The sequence below is a fragment of the Alligator sinensis genome, unplaced genomic scaffold, assembly GCF_000455745.1.
Source record: "Alligator sinensis unplaced genomic scaffold, ASM45574v1 scaffold697_1, whole genome shotgun sequence".
In the NCBI taxonomy this organism is placed as follows: Eukaryota; Metazoa; Chordata; order Crocodylia; family Alligatoridae; genus Alligator; species Alligator sinensis.
Genome location: NW_005842426.1, coordinates 154298 through 167296, shown reverse-complemented (window position 1 = coordinate 167296; position 12999 = coordinate 154298). Strand labels below are relative to the sequence as shown.

At 54.1% G+C, this 12999-nt stretch overlaps 1 protein-coding gene across 1 annotated transcript; it reads right to left on the bottom strand.

Annotated features, from left to right (window-relative positions):
* Window positions 1-36: 36 nt before the first annotated feature.
* Window positions 37-3985, bottom strand: MB21D2 (Mab-21 domain containing 2). Its single transcript, XM_014522963.2, has 2 exons — window positions 3834-3985; window positions 37-1632 (listed from the first exon to the last, which is right to left on the bottom strand). Exon 2 carries the CDS (start codon window positions 1628-1630, stop codon window positions 368-370), a length of 1263 nt encoding a protein of 420 aa, XP_014378449.1. The 5' UTR covers window positions 1631-1632; window positions 3834-3985; the 3' UTR covers window positions 37-367.
* Between the last annotated feature and the right edge of the window lie 9014 nt (window positions 3986-12999).

Below are 12999 nucleotides of genomic sequence, written 5' to 3'. Positions count from 1 at the left end.
TATGTTTATAAAAGTGGAGGGGGGGGGGGGGGGGGGGGGGGAAAGACAAAGACATGGGCATGTGCGTTTATGGCTCACATTCTCCATTAGAAACGACACACGAACAAAGGGGGCTGGGAAGGGGGTGGGGGGGCAAGAACCAAAGCAGCATATGAAATAGTAATATACTGTTTCAAAATCTGCACCGTCCTGCAGAACCAGGAGTTATAATTTATTTGTACTGTTCTCAACAGATCCAATCTACGCTGGATATGTAAAAAACGCCAGACAGTCACCAAAAAACCAACCAACCAACCAAAAAAAAAAGGAAGAACCCCTACACATTGTAAAGTCTTTAAAAAAAAAGAAAGAAAATGCCAGCGAAAGCTCAGAAAAATTTGTCGTCGATTCTGAAATGAGGCCTCGTGACGTCGTCTGGGTTGATGAAGACGGAGATGGATTTCCCCGGGTTTTCAGTCACTAGCTGTTGCAGTTTTTTGGCTAACCGGTCGTCGGGCTGGTTGGAGTCCCCGCCGTCCGACTGCGGGGAGGGGATGCTGGTGGTGCTGCCTCGCCTCTGGAGCTCGAGCGTGAGCCGGTTGGCCGCCTTGACGTGCTCGATGGCAGTTCGGAGGTGTTCGGTGGGATCCGAGCGGACCGAGGACAGCTTCCGCGCGTGCAGCATCACCGTCTCCTCGGAGAGGTGCTCCAGCATGTTGCACTGAGGGATGAAGTAATTGGGGCACATCTTATTGACCAAGCAATGCTGCAGGTCGTCGATGAGCCCCAGCAAGAAATGGGCAGCATAATCCTCTTGGGCCAAGTAATTGGCAGGTAGCCTGTCACAGGCCCAGAGCATCATGCTCCGCAGGTGATACGGACTGATGGCTTTGGGCCGGGAGAGGAGTTTGATGATGATCGCCTTGCAGGCCTGGTAGGCTTGCATGAGGCTGCTGGAGATGCACTTTTTCAGCTGCACTTCGCTCCTGGCAAATGACAGCCTCCACTCGTTGTCCTTCTTCCCCTTGTAGGAACACGCAGGCACGAGGTAAAACCCACTGATGACTTCCTCCTCCGTAATCTTGCCGTCCCAGAAGTGGTTCTCCATCAGCCAGCTCTGGGCCACAGCCGGCCAGCCTTTGAAAGACACCACGGGGACAATGTCATACAGCATCCGGCTGCTGCCCACTCCCAAGATGATGGAGATGATCGTCCCGTTCTTCTCCACCTTCTCTACCTTCGGCATCCCGCGCTGCGGCTTCTTCTGGATCTCGGACAGGACGATGCTGATGGAGTCGTAGAACCAGTCCGCCACCTTCGTCGGAGAGAAAAAGTAATTGGTCGCCCCGTTGATATGGTCCACGATCGTGCAGCAGTCTTTCCACTTGCTTATAGTGCCCTCGTCAAAGAGCCGAAGGCTGAGCCACGAGTGGCACAAAGCCGAGTGCCGCATGTCCAGCGTGACCGGCTGGTTTCGGTCATGCAGCTTCAGAGCGGGCACAAGGAGGGTGAAGTCCATGTCGTAGTCCGTGCCACGAGCGTACACGTTTAACTCGTCGAGGTCGAGATCCACCACGCCTTCCCGGACGCCGCCCGAAAGCAACAGGTACTCGTTGGCTACTGGGAGCTTTTGGTCCAGTTTCTGCACCATGCCTGCAAGAGAAAGGAGAAGTCATTGCAGAAAGCAGGAGGGATTTGGGGAGATCGCACTTAATGCGCATTAAAAGACTGCATGCGTCAAAGAGGGCGTAAAACGAGCACAGGAACCCATCACCGCACTTGACGGAGATGTTAGACACGATGCCTCCTTGTCAAGTGCAAAGCCAGCCCCTGTTCCCATGGACCTCAACCTGGGGGTGCGGCATTTGAGTACAACAGGTCAGGTCCAAGCAATAAACTTAGCAATACAGAAACAGCGTAAAAGGCATGGGCACACCACCCAGTTAGATCTAGGCCTAAATGCAGCCCTCTTAAGTCATCCTCAAAACCAGTGTTGCAGCTATCTAGATATCCTGGCATCCATCACGCCGGTATCCACATACGCCCGACCCATTAGAAATGAAAAAAGAAGATATTATTAGCACACTCCTCCCTCTCCATCCTCCCACAAGCCGATGGGGTTTGTCGCATCTACTGCATGCACCAACCCGGTGGCGGACGCGCACATATTTTAGCTTGCGTGTAAATGAAACTCCAAAAATGCGCCCAATTCAAAACCCCGCCGAGTGCCCCTTGCTACCAAACAACTTGGAGGCAAACAGACTATTCCAACTTTTCTCTGAGCCTAATCTGCATATCAAATGAACTTCAAGAGATTTTACCTTCAACTCTCCCAGGAATATCAACTTTCATTTCTACCCAGGAGAACATTTACAATCTTTTCTTGCATGCCTGAAGAAGGGTGCTTGTGCTCGAATGCTTGCAATTAAAGCAATTTTTTTTTGCAAAAATCTAGTTGATTTAATAACAGATATCACCTCTACCACGAGTCCTGATTCTTTGCTACCGATATACCCAGACCCCACTTTGCTTTTTAGTAGGGAGCAGACTGCAGAGCAACAAATCAGGAAGGAAGCACAGGTGGAGCAGGCAGAAGGGGACAGAGTGGCTCTCAGGGTGGGCATGGGGCTTAATTTGTGCCACCTGCCAAAAAGGTTGGCCCCACTGATGCAGAGCACATCTCCTGAAGGGTCCTTAAGCCCGGTGCAGGAGTTTTCAGCACCCTTCTCCATGCTATAGGACACCCCCATCACACACACACACAAATAAAACAAAACTATTATCAAGGTCTAAAATGTATATAAAATTAAAAAAAACAAAAACAAAAGAAACCCAGGATTTTTTCCTGCAGCAATCATAAAACCTGCAGAGTTGTTACAGCTCTGACCTGGGCGAGATAAACCTCCCATCTTGCATCCCAAATAGTGCACTGTTTAAATGGGTTTAAATCAAGGCTTCTGCACGGTTACTCCTGCATGCCGAGAGGCAACACTTTGACGTTTCTGGTGTCGACGGTTAATTAAGTTTGAGCTCCACGGACGTGGCCTAGCAGGGGTGAAATGAAGAGGTCCATGTAAATGCAAGTGGATTTATCTCTGTACAGAAAGCACGGAGGAAACACACAGCGTCGGGGACAGGAAGGGGGAGCAAGAGATCATTTAGAAAATACCAGGTGCAAACGCCCCCTGCACACAACACACCTAGTACGATCAACTACACACCCGTCTTCTCTTACAGCCTAGGAAGGCAGCAGATGAGTGGACTGGACACAGAAGCCAAAAAAGCCAGCAAGCATTTTGGAAAGACCCGGCTGCACCTGGCAGCATCGCCTCCCTCCACCCTCGAAGCCACAGTCCACCCCGGTTAGATGCAGGCTTGGGATCAACCGCGTGCGGGCTGTTACTAACAGCGACGCGGTATTTTGCAGCGTGGCAAGAGCTAGCTTGGAAGGGCACGCAAGCTAAAGCAAAGGGATCCAATTTGCTCCACGCCAAGGGCCGAGTGCCCTTGGAGCTGAAGGCGACCGCCCGGGTACAAGGAGCTCGGTGGCCTCGTCCACGCCAGCCCGGGCAGCTCCGTGAGCAGAGAGAAGGTGCAGGTCTGCCAGCAGAGCCGAGCCCGGCTCTATGGAGCAGGATTTTGGCTGGATGGCCAAACCAGAGAGCTGACCCGCTTCCCTCTACCCCACTGCAGCTGGAAACATTCATCGCAGACAGCCTCGCAGCGGGGAACACGGCCGGCCCGGAGAAAGCTCGCTCTGAGCAACGTGCAATTTCTCTGGAGATAAAAGCTCCCCGCCGCTAAGCCAGGCTGCAAGAGCTCGGGACTTGAAAGAGGAAAGGATAATAAATTACCAGCAGGTCTTTGCTTCTTAGAAATCTGGATCTATCAGCAGATCGCAGACGGAGCACATTAATATGCAGACGCGAGCTTGGAGAGGTGGCCCAGCAGGCTGTCAAGATCTCTGCCTGAGAGCCAAAGCCATCAGGCACTTGTCCCTTCCTTCTGGGAGAGGACCAGCTATTCAGGGACCTGATCACGAGCGTGTGCTGGCCAAAATTATCTGCGGTTTGACCCTGGAGCCAAGGAGAGAGTCCTTATTCGAAGTCAGGAGCAGCGTGGCCCAGCCAGTTTCAATCTAGAGAAGTCCGCAATGGCATCCTTTTGCTGGGAGGAAACAGCCGAGCCGGCCCCATACAACATCCAGCCTGGCCGTCGGTCTTTGCTAAGCATTCACACCCACCCCCCAATTTGCAAATCTGTCCCGTGTCGGAAACCGGACAAAGGCACGTCCGAAGCAAACAGGATGTGGAGTGTGCTACACTGGCAATGGGTTTCACAACTCCCCGATACACAAACCTGCACACAAAACCGGGACAAACTTTCAAATGCAAGACTTTCTTCCTCAAGTCAGACCTTGGTCGAACCTGAGGAAGAAAGTCTTGCATTTCAAAGCTTGTCCAACCTCATATCCCAACTACGCCGGTGGTCCAATAAAAGATACCACCTTAAGAAATCCTTGCCTCTGTGAAGGTGACACGTTTCTACCTACCCCAAGCTGCTCAACACTGACACGGGTTGAATTATCCTTTTCTCTTCCAAGTCTCTGAGCACTAATGCTTTTACATGCCAGCCTTTCACTGCAGCAAGTGGAAGTACCTGGGACTACGGTGCCTAGTCTGAACAGCCGGTTCAATGGGGTTGCTGTGGATGTGTGGCACACGTGTGCATACACACTTGCTCTACAGAGAAAAAATGGTTTCTGCTTTAAAAAGACCACAAAAAAATATCCCTCAGCTTAATTGCAGACCCAATTTTCCCCCATCCAAAGTTTGGTCCCTTTAACAGCAGAAAGAAGCACCTCTTTGGCCAAACGGACTACATCCTAGCCTCAGCTGGGCCTGGGATGCACGAGGCACAGAAGATACCCTGTCCATTAAACAAAAGCAATGCCGGGATGACCTCGATCCGTTCCTGTACCTCCAAAAATGTCCTCGTGCCGCCATCCTGCTCATGCCAGCAAACAGGACTTTACCGTTCTCTCTTCGGCTTGCGGGAAGCACCACCGTCTTTCCAGACACGCGCGTTCCCCGAGCTTGGGGCTGCCTCCATTACACAGCACTGAGGAAAGCAAGCCCTGACCTGGGAAAGGGGAGACTGGCTGTTGTAACAAGCCCAGCCTGGCCATGCTGGGCTAAATCCTGCAACCTCCAGAGCAGCCTGCAAGTGCCGGGTCCCGAACGATGCAGAACACGTTGCAAACCTGCTGCCTGGGGTGGAAGCACAGGGTCTGCAAAGCCAGGCCCTGCCCAACCCAGGTGATGCCCACAACCCCTGGGGTCCCGTGCTCCCCACTCCGACCCTACGTGCATCTCGGGCCTTGCCGGGATGCGAGGCAAAAGGCAGCTGAAGACAGGCCCGACCCCGAGACAGTCCAGGTCCAGAGGGGCAGGGGCACTGATGGGGCTGCTCGGGAAGGAAGGGGATTTCTTTCTTCCGACCCTTCCCAGGAAAAGCCAGACACGAGGGAGCAGGAAGCCGGTGCACGTGGCCTGCTGGCCGCTGTCCCCAGCCATTGCTCCCCATCACAGCACTTCCTCCGCTTGCCTCGTGGCTTCCCCATCAAATCCGACTGCAGACCGTGCCCGAGCCACATCACCTCGGTGGCTAAAGACAGCCGTGGCACACGCCCGGCGCCTGCCTTTCAGCCCTCTTGCGGCTCCGACGCAGCCCTGCCGCTTGCTGCACAGCTGCAGCCCGGGACTGGAGATGCCCTGGGGCGACGGGAGGCCCCAGGAGCATTTGCAAAGATTTCTTCCATCCACTGCCCCCCGAATCCTGGTCGTGGCTAGCATTTGGAGCATGGGATGGAGTCAGGACTCTTGGGTCCTTCTCCCAATCCTCCCAAATTTTGGGGCGTGCCTCTCACTCCCCCAGCTTTAACAGCAAGCCATTACACGTCTTCCTGCTGCAAAGCATGACCCCTCCGGCTGCTCTGCTGCAAAGCGCTCAGAGGGAAACTGCTACCTGCACCTTGGGCACCGTTTGCACAGCCGCCGGCATCTTGGTCAGGTCTCAGCTGCTGGGAGACAGGCCGGGAAACGTGGTTAGGTGCTGAAATATTCTGTCACAGGGAGAGCAGGTGCTTGGCTGTTTCTTGAGAAACCTCAAGGAAAACAGCGGATCCTGTAACCAACCTGCCGGTGCTCCAGGAGGGAACATTTTTCAAAGGAAAACAGTCGTGGTCACGGTCGCCTGCTTTTACGTTAGTGCTGAAGTCCATGCACTTCTTTCGGGGAGGGCTGTGGTACCTGGGATAATGCAAGGCGCTGCACGAGGAAAGGCAGCAGCCAAGCCTTCACTTCCCTTGCTGACTGCAGCCCTCTGCGAGCAACACCCGTTTCCTTGCAGCGGGCAAGCGGGGGGCTTGGAAGAGCCTGTAGCTGCTACGCACATTGCAAGCAGCGTTAACAGGAGCGCTCCAAGCAATGGGGGCGTGGGAGGGGGACCTGGCGGAGAGAGGGGGCCATGCCACGGTCGAACCCGAGAGGCAAGTGCAGGACCGCGTTCAGGAGCCCCATCCATTGCTCTTTAAGCTGTGGTGAGGCTACAAGAGACTGGCTTTGAAAAAAGCAGCTGGGTCTGTAACAGTGCCTTATGCTGGAAAAATAAAAAATGACGATCTTAAAAAGGTGTCCCAGTTTCCTCCAGTCCCACGTGCCCTCGCAGAAGTTTTGGCGGCTGCAGCCCCTCTCTGTGCAAAGGCACGAGCGTGTTAGCGACAAGAGGTGGGGGGGCAAGGGACTCCTAGCCCAGGTCCGATTCTGGGAAGCAGAGATCACCGCTCAGACACTGGAGTTACTGCAGCGTTACATCAGCAGAGCCCAGGTCCGAATCTGGCCCTGGAAACCTAGCAAAGAAATGGACCCGCGGATCAAACCGGAGTTGCGCTTTCTTTGGGGGAATACATGCCGGCGTAGGGAAGAAGGACCCGAGATCGGAGAACAGAAACCAAAGCTGAACACAGGGAGGTTGAGGGAGAAGGTAAATCCAACAGCCCAGCACGGGACATCTGGCCTTGCACTTGCTTTCCTGCCGCTTTAGCCTCAGAAGTTACTGACCCAGGACACAGGAAATAATGGAGACTCTTCTAAAGCAATGTTATTGCAGCGATGGAAATGCCCACGCAGGTCAGCACCAGCGCCAATTCTGGGTCAGCGACCCGCGTGGTCCAGGTCAAGAGTGATCTTTGATTGAACGGTGCAGGACATGCACTCCTCAGACACCCGGGTCTGCCTGGCAGCAAAATAAAACACCTCAAATTCCCCCCTTCCTTGGCCAGAAAACACCATAGAGCACGTCTGGTCCCAGCGAGGTCGCTAGAAAACACCTCCTTGAATGCAACGTCCTGGCTCGGACGATGGAGTTGGGGCTGGTCCAGCTTGGAGAAGGGGGTTGGACTAGATGAGACCTCCCGAGGTCCCTTCCCACCTGAATTTTCCATGAGTCTATGACTTCTTACAACCAAGACACCAGTTCTGAACCCTATGCCCACCTCCCAGAAAAAGCTGTTTTAGCTTTTTTCCAAAAATGTGCATTAAATAACCCGTTCTCACCCATTGTCTCTCACCCTCACTGCCACACATTCGCATTTTCACCGACCGGCGTTCTTGCATGCTAGCGTCTGGTTTCCATCCCATCCAGGAGAGCACAAAACAACTGCGGACGCTTCCTCTGCCCGAAGAAGGGGGTTTGTGCCCAAAAGCTTGCAAACAAGAATTTTTCCAGCTGTTTTAGTCAGTCTAATAAAAGATACCAGATTCACCCAAGGACCCTTGTCTGCATTAAATAAACCTGCCTTTTGGAAGGGAGATCCAACAGACTTTGGGTTGCTATTTTGGGAACCTGCTTTTCAAATCCCCTGCTGCGCTAGCGCGTTGCCGCCTTCTGGAAGATGTGCAACACAACGCACGGAGCACGAGCCAGCAGGAAAGGGAAGAAACGCATGGAAAGAGCCGCGAGGCCTGCCAACCCTGGTCCCAGCATTATCCACCCCCGCAACACACAACCGAAGCCGTCGGATACAACCAAGCAGCCCGTGAGATTTGGTCGATCCTTCACCTCAGCTAGCAAATGTTGGCGGAAGCCTTTTCTTTGCAGCGGTAAATCAAATCCCAGACCACTGCCTCCTCCAGCCGGCGGTGTAACAGGCAGCTGACATGTCTCTTCGATGCCTATTAGGATGGGCGTGGGGGCCCTCCAAATAGGCCCGCAGGGGTACATTTTGGGTGCACAGCTCAGGAAGCAGGTGTCTATGTATCCATGGATGCTCACATTCATCCTGTGATCAACCATAACCCCAAGATCCCTTTCAAACATCGTGCTGGCCAGACATCTCCTAACCGATATTCATGCCGCCGCTTACTTCTCCCCAGATGAAGCACTCTGCATTTATCCGTATTGAACTGCACCCGGTCCCTCTCCGCCCACCTTTCCAGCTTGTCCGGGTCCTCTTGGATCAGCATCCTATCCCCTAGAGTGACTTTTGCCCACAACTTAGTATTGTCCGCAAACTTGGCCAGCGTGCTTTCCACATCCTCACCTAAATCTTTCGTAAAGATGTTGAAGAGCACAGGTTCCCTGCGGGACACCACCGGCCACTTCCCATCAAGACAATGCAGACCCGTCCATCAACCCTCTCTGGGTTTAACTCCTTAGCCAGCTCCCAACCCACCCGACGGTGGACTCTGCCAGCCCACAACCCCCATTTTTTTTATTTTTTATAAGAGCATCATGGCAGACCATATCAAAGGCCTTTTTAAACTCCAAGTATATAAGCTTGTCCATTCTCTGCCTCTGAAAGGCACCTGGGTTTGCTCCTGCACATGCACGAAGGGCCCAGGCTCCAGCAGAGCAAGGCATCGCCAGCCAGAAAGACGATGGAAGAGGTTTGCATCGCAAGGCAGATCAAGGAGGACGCAGCCCGCAGGCACAGGAGAAAGGGGCTTGCCTTGCAGCCGTGAAGCCCACCATGGATTTCTCTTCCCCTCTCCTCACTCTCCCAAATGGCCCAGAGACTTTCTCGAGGGGGGCCTGGATGTGCCACTGCCCGTGGGAATAGGGCAGGGCCCTTCCCAGGCATTAAGCCCGAGGGTTTGCAGAGCATCTACTCATTCCTAATCCTGAGCGATTCGACCATCGCATCGTTGCAGGAGATTCTCACCGTCCAGGAAGCAAAGCCCCAGTGGGGGAAATTCCCACCTGGGATATCTCGGTCTCCCCAGTTGTGATCACCGGGTTCAATAAATGCAGGTTTACAAGAATGAGAAGAACAAGCGCTGTTCGTGCTACGTCTGCAGATCTTTTGTCCGTCTCTGCCTGGTTAGCAGCTTCCTAACCAAGGGACCATCTCCCAGTCCCCGACCTCTGCAGTAAGGCAGCGTTTCCCAACTACAACCTGTCAGCACGCTCCACATCAGCGGCCTGTAAGACAGATGTTAGACCCACCCCCCAAGCCCCTCCAAGCACCCTGCGGTGCACAGCAGCGGACCGTGGTGCATCACACGTCTCTCCCCGGCTTGCTGCCTGGAGCACGGAGAGACAAGCTGCAGCCAGGCCACAACTACAAGGCTCTTCCCTAGCAGCACGGGCTTGCACACCCAGTGCCGGGACGTTCCCGTTCCGAATGGGGAGCACGTCCCAGCGGCTGCAAGCAAGTGCTCAATAAAGCTTTGGACCAGAACAAACCTCTGCCTCCACCCCCACAAAGCCGAGGGAGACCCGGGTGGCTGCAACTAGCTCCATCCCCCAGGACTTGATAATCCCTTGAAATCGCTCGAGCTCGGTGCACGGGCTGGAGGACTTGATCCGCTCCTCAGCTGCATTACAGCTTTGGCAAACAACGGGCTGCGCCTGCTCGATGATCCTGCGGTTAAACCCGAGTAGGGTTTGGGGCTGCAGGAGCAGCTCTCATCACGAATTTGGAGGCTCAAAGAATCTACCATTTGGGATCTGCTCATGGAAATCCCTTTTTTACTCCCTGCTCACACGGTTCGTCTCCTGCAACCTCCTCCATACTCGGGGAGCGAGATCCCATCAGCGCACGTCTCTGCTGCATGTCGAACCCAGCGTGTACCCCCTTGCTCCCCGTGCCACCACCCAGAAGAGTCTGCAATGGGCGGCCCCGCGTGCCCGGAGCTCGCTCCCGCTGCAGGAGCAAGCCACGAGCTCAGCGTCACACCCTGGCCCTGCCAGCAGCCAAAGCCAGACGCAAAGTGGGGTTTATTCATCTCTTCTGAGGTTTCTTACGTTGCTTTCTGCTGTCGTTTCTAGTCACCTGGGACCGCCGGCAGCCCTCCCCTCCCAGCAGACCCGTGCAGCAGGGAAGTGCCACCGATGGGAGAAAAGACCCACAGGGACACACCAAAGCCAAGGGGGCTGAACAACGCTTGGGTCTTGGAGCCACAGGCTAGTAGCAGCTGCCTGCTCCCAGACACTCAGGATCAAAGAAATAAGGTGGGGAGAGGGGAAGAGAGGCCGGATGACCGGTGCAGGGGTCAGCACGGGGGTCTGAAAGGTCTGGGACGGTCCCCGCTTTTGCAAGGAGATGCCTTGGGCACGCTGGCCTTCGGGGCACAGCACGCAGAGAGTGGGGATCCCAGGCTTCATCCGGTGACAGCCCTCTGCTCTTCCACCTCTCAGCTGCTCTGCTTTGGTGCTGGCCTCGCCGCGCAGTGCCACGTGCTGTGAACGCCGGCCGGCGCAAATCCGATCCCTGCTCCTACAGCCACTTTACAATCCAAGCTGTCAGGATGGGCAAGAGTCGGGGTCTTTTTCCACTTCCTCCTACCCTGGACGAGGGCTTTGTTCTGCTTTTGGTTGCACTGCCAGAAGTCCTGAAAACACAGGGAGGCAGCAAGCTCCTGCCTGTGCAATTACCTCTTCTATCGGCAGATGGCACAAATGCATCGCTTAGCTTACCACTTTTCCAACCGTTTGAGTTGGTTTAATAAAAGATATCAGATTTACCCCAAAAACCTGGTCTCACTTAGCTCGGGCGGCAGCACACCGTAGGTGCGTGGGATTGGCAGGGGGAAGGGACCAGAGCAGGGTTGTTAAAGAAAAGGGCCTGGGGGGCTTTCACACTGCCGCAGCAAGGGGCAATGTGCCGGAAACCTAAAACCGGCGGGTCCTTGAAGAGCTTGAGACCACACACCTCAGACAGGTATGAGGGGCCTTCAGTCAGTTCGGCCGCGTGGAAAAGGGGCACCCAAGGAGGGAAGGTCAGGCCAGGTCCCCTGCACCCTCCCAGAATAGATAAGGGGCTTCCCCCTCCTATGGGGTTAGCCCACGTCCCTACAACAGAGGGAGCCCGGTGTGTGCATGTGCGTGTACGAGTGGGACAGCACGGCCATTTACACATCCCATCTAAGCCTGGGAGTTTAAGAACTGGCATTTGTAACACAAAGAGAGGTTTCTGCCACCGCTACTAGACCCCTTGTGCACCCCTTCCATGCTTGCCATTTTACTGCACGCTTCAAAGCATCATACATGCCCAGCGGGCACGGACAACGCCCCTCGCTAATCCCACCCAGGAACTGGAACAAGCTTCTGCCGGAGCAGCACCGTTAACCCACGTTAGCAATACATTCCTAGAGGTCCGCCAAGAAAGAGGGCAGCACCTTTACAGGGGAAACTGCAGGGGAAAACCAAGTCTGAAGGAGTTTTACTGCTTTACTGAGAAGGGCCTGTAAGCACACGTGCACATATGCACGTGCGCACATACCCCGCCCACTCACCCCAGGCCTGCACAAAAACCTGAGAAACAGGCAAACAAATTCATCTGCTTTCGCTGAAATCTCGAAGTGTTTTACGCTAACCCTGAAATATCCCTGAAGTAGTGATAAATCACCCTGAGAAACCAGCATTAATACTATGCAACCAGCTTCACTTGTTCATTGGCACCTTCTGGGCAGAACGAAATGCAGTCAAAGCAAACTGGCTGCTTCCAGCATGACATGAAACAAGGAGCCCAACACGTCTCTGTTGATTCCCTGCGAGGTGTTACAGGTAGCACGGGATTAGGTGACAAATGGCAGGAGAAGGGCAAGGATTTTGGAGACCGTTGCCCCTATGCTATGAATGGAGATTTTGCAGTTCAAGAGCAAGGAAAGGAAAGGAGAAAGGAAAAAGAGAAAGAGAAAAGAAGATAGAAACACTGACGGTACAGGTAGCACGGGATTAGGTGACAAATGGCAGGAGAAGGGCAAGGATTTTGGAGACCGTTGCCCCTATGCTATGAATGGAGATTTTGCAGTTCAAGAGCAAGGAAAGGAAAGGAGAAAGGAAAAAGAGAAAGAGAAAAGAAGATAGAAACACTCCTAAACCAGAAAGTAAAGGTTTTAATCCAGCCTACAAAGCTTTCTGCTACCTGGGACATCCCAGATGAAAAACAATTCAACAGGTAATCCATTTTACCAAGGCTTTGGGGAGCCCAAACAGCTTTTTTAACCGGAGGAATTACACTGCCATCTTGCTGTCTGACTTCACAGAAATTCAAGGGGCAGAAACTCCATGGAGGGCAGCATGGCCCGGACCGGCAGGTTACGGCAAGGCTCCTCCATAGGTACCTGCAACCCCGGGGGTATCTAACACCAGCCGTCCAGACCAGCTGGGTGGCTGGTGGACGCACATCAAACAGCCCCGAGCCTTTGCTCTGCCAGCCGCCTGGATGCAGCAAACTTCTCAGGGCCGGGGAGGCGAGACGCCTCTGGGAAGAGCAGACTGAGCACATCCGCAGTCAAGTGGAGGGGCAGCGGTATGTAACCTGGTACCTAGAGCAACCTTGAGCTGGTGCTGATGCCACTACTGCCGCCCCAAAATTAAACGGGCAGAGGCAAACTTGCACATGCCCTTGCTTTACCCTGCAGATAGACCCCGAACCATGGGCCAATGCCGAGGACCTGGCTACCCAGCTGCTCCCACGCCCAGAGCACTCTCGAGCCCGGGACCACCAAGATC

Bases quoted from the DNA above. Each gene is read 5' to 3' on its own strand.
- MB21D2 (XM_014522963.2), bottom strand. From the start codon at position 1,630: ATGGTGCAGAAACTGGACCAAAAGCTCCCAGTAGCCAACGAGTACCTG.